We start from the raw sequence: 10,959 nt of genomic DNA, 5'->3' as shown, positions 1-10,959 counted from the left end.
TTATAGTCTTAATAATATCTTTCTACTATAGGCCATAAGTTGAGTAATATAAGAAGCATCTTATACTAGCTATTCCATCTCGTATAATTATCTATTGGAATTAGCCTTCCTATAAGTATACGGAACTTCACTATTCTTCTAGCTAATCCACAAATATAAACCATAATATTATATACTTGGCCAAGGGAACCTATTAGCCTGAATTAGGCCCTTATTGCCTCTATTATATTAAAGGCTTTAGCTTGCTCTTACTCATTATACGAATCAAGCTTCTCCAAGCTAATCTGATTCGTAAATAAGAAGGCTTATATAATCAGATTAATAATATAGCCCAGATAGCGAATATACTAGTAATCTACTTCCTAATTCAAGCCAAGCGTATCCTTTAGCTTCTTTTGAACCGTATGACAAAGAACATTATTCGTAAAAGCATTATTGCTTATAATAGCTCCAAGCTTATTAATAATGCTATAATTTTGAAGAACTGGCCAAAAAACTACTATTTGAGCCTCTGAGCTATGGCCAGAAACCTTCTTTAAAGCGAGAAGGGCCTTTTATTACTTTCTATTATACGTAGTAAAATGGCCACAGATCACAAGTAAAAGCTATTGATTTAGAGAAGTCCAGATATTAAGAGAGATATGGATAAGTGAGAATATAGCCTGGAGTACTTGTTATACGGTATTCTGATATTTTCCCCAAGCTTCTTTAATTGAGCTAGCAATTCCTGAATAAGAAGTCGTAATTTTGCCCGTAATAGCTCGGTTTAGTAGTTGGCAAAAGATATGGAACTCTGGTCATTTAATGAGAGTATAAGACAAATTCCGTATAATAATAAGAGAAATTAAAGCTTTAGTAATAATTAAGCTATTGAGATGGGCTTCCAGGATCTCGGTATTAAGCTCCTCTCTCTCGCTTGTTCCAGTAGCTTATTGGTAATATTACTTTAATTACAAATTAACCGCTACTTGGTTCTTGCTCAAAACCTTCTTAATAATAATCTGGTAATGGCCTTTCAAGTACTTCTTTATATTCTGAGTAATAGAAGTACTATATGGCGATTTTTCTGAATTAGTATAATGAGCGTAATAAAGATAAGCTTGGTTCTCCTCCTCAGTGGGAGAACGATAGTACTCCCAAGCAGGAGACCTCTATTTTATATAATTCTGGGAAGTCGAAATTAATTCTACTAAAGCGGAAGCTAAAAAGGAAAAGTCTAGTTCAGATAGAGAAGACATTTTGAGAGTGTAATCTGAATGGAATCGTAATATGAGGTGAGAGAAGTAAAGAGAGTAAAAATTAAAGGGTGCGGGGTAGAAAGCGGTATAAGAATCGATTCGGTATCGATACGTATCGATATTAGTAATACCTGAGTAATACCATCCAGTATCAATACCGAATCGATGCCTCAGGTATCGTTGCCAAGCCTAATCAAAGCAATGGATTCATCTTATAACATATTCTATAACTGATATTTTGGCTGATAATAACATATTCCCTTTGGTTCAAAGAGCCATTTTGGCGAATTCCTGGTCCGTGCCATAAGTTCAATAAAAAAAGAGGACATTTCGCTCCTGGTTGTATTTATAAGCTTGGGCGTGAGGGCAAGAATTGGCTCCACTTAGCAGCAGTACCTTGGAGTACAACTAGACAGGGGTACATAGCTACAGGTATCTGGAAATGGACTGCGCTAAAAAATAATTAACTAAAAAACTTGCGATACCCAATTCGCCTTCTACTATAAAGGAATAGCAAGTTAAATAATTAAATTAAAGAGGAGTTAAGCATATACTAACTTGCAAAATCGGCTGCCTCCCCTTTTACTAAAAAAAATGTAAGTATAGACTACCTCATCCAATTTTGGTACTAATACCTAGATACCTCTATTAAAGGCTGGTATATAACACCCAGCCACTTTGTCTTATATAATTGCCTATTATTTTGTATCTCAAATTCCTTTTTACTATTATTACTGCTTGTAGAATCGGCTCGCCCCCTTTTGCTTAAAAAAAACCCTGTGAGTATAGACTACCTCGTCTATTTTTGAAATAATTAAGTATTATTTTCCAATATACTATAACCCTTATAAATAATACTAGGATTTATTAGCTCCTTTATCTCTCTACTAGCATATTAATATGTAATAGTAACTTCCCTAAACCAGGAATATATAATTAAACTCTTATAAATAATATTATTATATTAATATCCTCCTATATTATTTCTTTATAAGAGGGGCCTATTAGCGGTCTCCTACTTACTATTCCGCTACTTGCTATTCTATATACTATTACTATTATAGTTAATATATTACTACTAATTATTACTATAGTAGTCCTGCGAGGTAATAGAATAAATTAACTAGTTATTTGAACTTTAAGTATTTCGGACCTTGCTTGGGAAGAATTTGGCTGCTATAAAATTAAAAGGGTTATTGAATTTGGTCGGTATAAAGTCTTTAAAAGAGTTATTATTATATTTAAGAGTTAGGTACTTATTATAGCTCTTAAGATAGTCGAATTTCGCAAACTAATATAATTTAGTAAGGTAATTAGTAATAAGAGAGAGCTACTACTAGAGATATTTCTAGCCGAGAAAGTAAAGTTAATAGGCCTAACTTTAATATTTGAGTAAATAATATAAGTATTGGGACTACTAGCCTTAATAGTTATAGGAATATCTAAAGAAGTAAAGCAAGTTCTATATAAGATACCGGGAGTACTAGGGTCTATAGTAGTAGGGTAGTTACTATTAAGCCAAAGAAGGTTTGCGGTATAATTGTCCTAAAAAGATATTACAAAAACTATTTCTTTATTTATAGTACTTATTATAGAGGCAAATCTACCGTAAGTAGCGAAATTATTAATATTATTAAAAATAGTCTTCTGAGCCTTATAGAACTCAGTTATAATTAAGTTACTAGATATACCAGGAATTATAAATATTGAGTTTGGGATTACTATACTGTTTTGGATATAGAATTGCTTAATCTCATTTATAGTTCCTAACGGGGTTCCTATACTCGTAAGAAATTAGGTAATAATAGTAAAAATAGACTCGGTATTTACTTTTATATATGGGCTATAGAATGTTATATTCCCTATATAATAGGAGTTGAAATTATATCCGTCTGGATTAGTAGTTCTAGTATATTTATTTATAAAGCCTATATTTTTATATAAGTTCCTAGTATATATAGTTTATAATATATTCTCGGTAAAATAGGAAATAAAGGCTATTAAAATGAAATTAGCCTCCCAGATATCTATTTCCGTATAGTATAACCCGTAATTACTAGTATTATTACTAGTATTATTCTTTAATATAACCTATCTATTTATATTTCCCTATTTATTTATTAGTATATATCTTTTATATTAGTAAGATAAGTATACTTGGCTATTAATAAACTTAAGATCCTATAGATATTAAGTATTATAATACCTAATATTATAGGTTATACTAGCCTTATTACCTAGGTATATAGAAAGACTATTATCTTTAGCTATAGCTAAAATATATATTAGTATATTTAGATAATATTTATATATTTAAGAATACTTGCCTAATATATATAAGGCTTTATTAAAACTATAAGATAGCTAAGAGATATTTATATTAAATATAAATTCTTAAGTAAGTATATTAAACTACTAGTATATAGTATTATTAGCTATAAGATAAATACGGGATCTAATATTCTTTTAAGTTAATATAGTAATAAAGTCAAGTTTTAAAAAGTTACTACTTATTATAATACTATATATACTAGTATAATTAGCTCTATTAAAAATATAGTTTATAGTACAGGTAATATTATCCGGGCAAAATATAGTATTTCAGGTATTATTAGTAAAGTAGTTAGTAGAGTTAACTATTAAGTAAAGCTAATACTAATTAGTATTAAGAATAATCTTATTACTATTATTTATATAATTTCCTCTTCTAGTATAGGTCTGCCAAGTTAAAGTAGGGTAAACTTTGGCTATAAGATTACTAATCTACTAAAAATATATAATGTTTATAAGAAGTATAATAAGAGTAATAATATAAGATATAGTAATATTATCTCTTGAATTTATTAAATTAATAATTATTAATAAATATTTGTTTAATATATTAAGAATATATTATTAAACTTTAGCTAGATAGGAGCTAGCCGGAAGTTGCTTTATTACTAAGTTCCTAAATAGTAGGCAATACTAAGCTTGGAAAACTTTTATTATTTTGGCCAAAACTAATCTAATAGGTACAAGTATCTAATTCATAATCTGCTATAACTAGGTTATCTAGTATTTTATACCCTTGTAATTTTATTTAACTAGTATATTAAATAGTTCTAATTAAAGTAATTAGTAAATATATTATATATTAGTATCTCGAGTCTTATTCTAGTTTTCTTTATATTCTTTCCAAAGGCATTAGCCTATATAAATAATAGTATTACTATAGTTAAAAAGAAAGGTATTAAAGCAGATATATATAGGTTATATAAAACTAGTAAATTAAAATCGGTTATAATAATAATTGCCCCTGGTATTATATTTATCTTTAAGAGAATTTATATAGGCCTAGCTATATCTATAGTACTATTAGATATATAAATATATATTTCAAGTACTATAGTCTTATTTACTAGAGTAGTATTCCCGGAGTTTAAAAAATATATTATACTTATTTTTATAGTTAGAGTTTTTGTTTTATTTAAGCCTACTATATAGTTTTCCTTATTATAAAGAGAAGCTTCTATAACTTTACTAATATTCTACTTTTTATTAGTAAAACCTATTATTACTTTTAGCTTTTCTATTTCCTTACTAGATAAATATAGAGTTACTTATAATAATATATTACTTGTTTTAGTATTTCAAAAATATCCAGAAATAATATAGGCTTATAATTAGGCTAATATTATACTTAATATACTATTAAGTATTAAATATATACCTATATTCTAGGGACTTGGGAATCCTATATAAAATTAGGAATTAAATATAAAGAAAGTAATTATATTAGATATAATTTACTTTCTTATATTTAATAAGCCTAATATAGATTCTCAAGTAAATCTTATTATTACTATAATAATAACTAGCTATCTTAATTACCTCTAATCTTTTACTAGTAAAATCAAGTTTAGTTCTTTAGCTATTACTAATAGAAGTAAATATATGAGTCTGAGATAGCTTAAAAACTTTCTCTCTAGATATTTATCTTATATAATTGATTTCGTAGCCATATACTAGTATAATAGTAGAAATATAGGTGCCTTTAAAGATTATATTATATAAATATATAAAAATAATAGTTATAGGCTAGTTTAAATTACGGAATTTCAAGGCCCTAGCTTAAAAAAAAAGGAAATAACGTTTCTAGAAGAAGTTTTGCCTTAGCTAGATAGCTAAGATTATATATATAAATATATATATTTTATGGCTTCTAAGAGAAATCTTATTTCAGGTCGTATTCTTTCTTATATTAAAGAGATATTTGCCTTCTTTAGTATAGATAGCTTATAGTATAGAAACTATAGAAAGACTTAATATTAAAAAAACTCTTTTAATAATAAATCTATAGCTACTAAGAGCCGTTTATATAGAAATAGTTCTGAGTTAAGGTATAGGAGAATTAAGATAATTAATAAGAGATTTAGAATATAGAATATTTAGGTATCTATAACTAGAATAATATTTAGGCTTAGGACTTACTATTTATAGTATCTGTTTTAAATTTAATATGGGTAAAATACTTAGTAATTAAGAGTATTTTTACTAATAACCTCTATATTTATTACTTTTATAACTCTTATAATATAAGTTCTGGGATTTAGATCTAGTAATATTTATTTATATTACTTTTATATCCTATATATAGAAGATAATAAGCTGAGATTCTATAATCTTAGTAGTAGAAGCCTGTTTTTATACCGCTTATAGTAATCTTTCTGAAATATTATAACTATAAAGTCTTTATTTTTTTTAGGTAGCTAATTCCGAAAATATTTAATACTAATAAATTCTAGTAATATTACTTATATTTTTATGAAATCTAATAGGATATTCTCTTAAGTAATAACGAAATAGACTTCTGAATCTAATTAAATATTAATAGGAGAATATCTCTTTCTTATATATATAAAGACGTATTTCTCTAGCTTTAAAATAGTATTTGGGCAAGTACTAGAGAACTTGTTCTGGATTCTCTCGGGATATATAGAGCTTAAGTCGAGGTTTATAAACGGAAAATATAATTCGGTAGGATTATTAGTAGACCTTAAGTATTATAAAAGAGCTAATAGTCTAGATATAGTTATCTTTATACTTATTATTAATTCGGATATTAAATTTAAAAGAATATTAAGCTAGTAAAGCAAACTATTATATTATTTTATAAAGCTCTAGAAGAAGCCTTGAAAATTAATGGAATTTAGCTTTAATTAGTTAATATTTATTAATTTCTTATAAGGCTATTATTAAGAACTACTAAAAGCCTTAGATTTCTTTAGAAAGAGATATAGATTAACGAAATTCGGGTTATAAATATACCTGGACTAGGCTAAGTTAATTAATTATTTAGTAGAGAGTTATTGAGTTATTTATAGAAAGGCTTAATAATGCCCTAAAAAGAATTAATATTAATTAGGAAATAGGTAATTAAACTTATATTATTTGGTATAGAAATATTTTTCTTTAAATTATAATTTTAGCTTAAGATTAAAGTTATAATAATAGGTTATAATTTTATTCTTATAATTATATTTATTTACTTAGTACTTAACTAAGATTAGAAATATAGTAATAAGAATACTCCAAAAATAATTACTACTAGGCCTATATTAAATAAGATTAAGGCAAAGCTATTTTTAGTATTTATTTACTAATCTTAAATCTGGAAGCTAGTTCTATTATTATATCTTTATATCTCTTCTAATAAAGGACTAATTCTGTTATTATACCTTAATATTTCTCGAATAAGTAGCTAGTTCTATTACTATACTATTTTAATAAAGAGTTATTTCTGCTATTATACTACTTCCTATAAGTAGCTAGTTCTACTATTATACTATTTTAATAAAGAGCTATTTCTGCTATTATAAATGCCTTACTAATTATTAATAAATATTATAACTTTCTAGCTACTAATATAATTACTATTAATAGTAAGACTTACTCTTATACTAAAGCTTTATCTCTCTTTATTAATACTATTTAAGCGGCTATACCAAGCCTTTATCTTTATATTATAGAAGCTAATATGGTTCTAATATTTCTTACTTTACTAGAATTTCTTGATTTTAAATACTAACTTACTAGGTAGTTTGTATTATTAGTAGAGGATTAATAGAAACCTATTTAACTATTTAATTGAGCCAAGATTTGAGAAATACTATTATAGTTATTAAAAAGTTAAATATATTTAGTAAATATATTAATACTTTTATTAATCCTATTATAAACTTCCCGGTTAATTATAGTATATAAGATTTCTATAACTCCTCGGTTATTACTAATTATTTTGGTCGGTTTAATATTCTTCTAATATTCGTTTCTTTAATAAATCCTTTTACTACTAAATATATGAATCTAAAGACCGGAAAAGTCGTATCTAGATATAGCTAATCTAATTTTATAACTGTTTTAGAAATTCTGGCTTAGTAGCTTTTACTATTCTTAATCTATTAGAAGGTTATAAATTTCCTAATCCTGTTTCTATAGATCTTTTATTTCTATTTAGTAACTTTATTACTAAATATAGTATTTAAGATATAGTCCCAATTATTTTTACTTTTACCTATAATATTAGAGACTTTCTTATATTACCTACTCTTTATATTTTTTAGAACTTTGGCCTTTTTTAGCTAGAAAGTATAATTACTAGTAGTTACCTAACTATAGCTTATTATAATAATAGTAAGCTTTACTAAAAGGCAATAGTACTTCTTAGATCTTTAGTTTTATATAGAAGTATACTAGTTTATACTAAGTATTATATTAATAGTAATTACTATATTATAGTTTATATCCTAACTAGCCTTAAACTAATTAAAGTAAAGAAGCTACTAATAATAATTTTACTTATTCTTAATAATCTGATTTCCTTTAAGCTAGATTACTATAAGTATAGTATATTTAGTTAATAGTAATATATAAACTATTATACTAGTATTATCTATAATAGTATCCCTGCTAATACTAGTATTATTAATATTACTACTAATTCTTTATTAAATATCCCGACTTCTTTATATATCCTCTATTTCTTATATTTTAGTATTCCTAATTTCTATATTTTCTTTATAGTCTTTACCTTTCTATAAATACTTTCTTAAATAGAAACCTTTATTAATTCTAATATTTCCCTATTATAAAAATCCGGAACTATCTTAGCCTATAGGGTAATAATTATAGTAATTAATAATTATATACTAATTTAAATATATATCCCGACTAATTTAATTAAAAAGCGATTTTACTCGGATTTATATATATTATAGAAATAGTATGGGACTTATTAGACTAGAGCTATATAAGTACCGGATAATTTATTCTTATTATAGGAGTTTATAGAAAGCATTTTACTATTAGTTATTAAGGCTTTAGAATAAGTTAAGATAAATATTATTAATTAATAATAAAAGTAACTCTCTTAATTTATACTTTTTAAAATCTTATTTCTTATTTAACTTTTCCTATTTATAGCTATAAATGTCTTATTTTTTATTCTAGTAGTTCTTTTTACTTTTTCCTTTATTACTTTAGGTATTATTATACTCGTAAGAATAACTAGTAATTTATTAAAATAATAGGAGACTTATAAGGACTTAGGAAATTATCTATAATCCGTTCTTAGGAATTATTATATAAATATTTATTTCCCTATATTATTCCTATAACTTTTCTAGAGTTTCTAGTTAACTAATATCCTAATATCTATTCTTATATAGTAGAAAACCCTATATACTAGAAAAAAATAATAAGTACTTTAATTTTAAGTATCTTAAAATCTATATATATCTTAATATTTCTTATATTTTCTTATAGGTTATAATCTATAGTTATTTCCGGATACCCTAAATTCTTTTTACTAGAAAATCACGTTTATATTATTATTCTTATACCTGATTTATTAAAAGTTTTCTTTTATAATATAATACTATAGACTTTCTTTATTATAGCTTTACTATAGAGCTTATATTATTCCTAATACTTATAAAGGAGTTTTATTTGAGCTTTAAGACCTTATTATTATATAGGAAATTATTAGTAGCCTTATAGCTATTATAGTATATATATTTATATAAGATTACTATACGGATTAGTATCTCGGATTAAAGCAAGTAATACTTTTAGTTAGGGCAAAATAGCCCCGTATATACTTGTAATATTTAGAATATAATTTTATTTATAAAGCCTTAGGTATAAAGGCTAATAGTAGCTAGCCTAGTATATTATATTTAGTTTAGTAATAACTTTTATACTCCTAGTATTATACCTGGTATAATATAAGTACTAGCCTATAGCTTATATAAAGCCTTTAAAATTAATTAGAATATTAGAAATATAAGTTAGTTTAGTAGTTAGTAAGTTATAAAAAATAAAGCAAAATACTTTTAAATATATAAAAAGAAAGTAATATTAGTAATATTAAAGTAGTCCGAAATAATAAGGCAAGCTATAAGATTTTTAAAATATTACTAAATATAGTATAAAATAATAAAAAGCTAAAAGTATTATACTTTCTTTTTCTTAAAGGCATTTATTAGCCTAAATAAATCTCCTAACTAATTAATAGTAATAATTATCTTACTAATTTAATATACTTATTCGAGAATATTATAGTCTATAAGTATATATAAATATAGCTAATATACTCTTATATATCCTATATCTTCTCTATAATTAAAAGAAAATAGTATTTCCCGGTAAGATCCTAGTATAAAGACTCTAAATATATTTTAAATAGATATTAGTTAGGCTATTTATAAGATCGTGATTTGTTTATTTTATTTAATAAATGAAATTTCTTATACTTAATGTCTTTACTATAGTATATTTTGGTATAGAATACTAGGTTTTCTATATTAAAATAATAATTTACGAAGTATTTTATCTTAATAACTAGAGTCTAGTACCTGAGTATAATTATACTAGAAGTAATAATTATATTATCCTAATAATAAAGATTTGACTCAAACTCGGTCTAATTAATTAGTTTACCTATAATAGACTCTAAAAATACTATAATCCCAGATTATATTTCCTAATTATTCATAAATAGTAAATATATATTACTAGACTACTATTTTACCTAAGACTAAAATGGGAATCCAGGCCTATAATTAGCCGGGAATAAATTAAACTAGTAAAGATTAGCCAAAAAGCAGTTATTACTACTCTTAGTTATCTGACTTTATAATTACTAAGGTAATATAGGTATATTTATAAGAAGTATTAATATATCCGGGCTACTTAATAAATTAAAATACTTCTTTATCTTATAGTTATTATACTTTAAATATTTCATTATATTTAAAGTTTTTTTTATTATATTAAAACTATTTAGGTATACTAAAACCGTTTAAGTATACTAAAACTATTTAAATATACTAAAACTATTTAACTATACTAAAATTATTTAACTATACTTGAACTATTCTATTTACTTTTAATTATAATTATAACTCTTTTTTAGCCCTATTATAATACCTAGTATAATAGAAGAATGGCCGCTACTATTATTAGAGGCTTAGCTTAATAATTTAAATAAATGCCTTATAGAAATAAAAACTTTGCTTTACCGGGAATTTCTTAGTACTTTAGTAAAGTAGTATTTATATCTAGAAACTAAGATTAAGAACTTTTAATAAGTTATTATATTATATAAACTTATTATTTTCTTTTAAATAGCTTTAAAATAGAATAAAGAAATAGCTACTTTTAAAAAATAGACCCTAAAAGG

The 10,959-nt window shown here is 24.5% G+C and overlaps 2 protein-coding genes across 2 annotated transcripts; one reads left to right on the top strand and one right to left on the bottom strand.

The window, feature by feature from the left end:
* Positions 1-362: 362 nt before the first annotated feature.
* On the bottom strand, positions 363-554 carry K444DRAFT_527919 (uncharacterized protein; the record flags this gene model as incomplete). Its single annotated transcript, XM_024874667.1, has 1 exon — positions 363-554. A coding segment is annotated over one exon (192 nt), but the record flags the coding sequence as incomplete, so codon positions are not given.
* A 499-nt stretch (positions 555-1,053) lies between these two features.
* K444DRAFT_612487 (uncharacterized protein) lies at positions 1,054-1,269 on the top strand (the record flags this gene model as incomplete). The annotated part of the gene is made up of 1 exon (XM_024880143.1): positions 1,054-1,269. A coding segment is annotated over one exon (168 nt), but the record flags the coding sequence as incomplete, so codon positions are not given.
* Between the last annotated feature and the right edge of the window lie 9,690 nt (positions 1,270-10,959).

The sequence above is a fragment of the Hyaloscypha bicolor genome, assembly GCF_002865645.1.
Source record: "Hyaloscypha bicolor E unplaced genomic scaffold K444scaffold_58, whole genome shotgun sequence".
Classification (NCBI taxonomy): Eukaryota; Fungi; Ascomycota; class Leotiomycetes; order Helotiales; family Hyaloscyphaceae; genus Hyaloscypha; species Hyaloscypha bicolor.
Note: the sequence above shows the minus strand (reverse complement) of the source record. Positions and strands in the feature narration are given on the sequence as shown.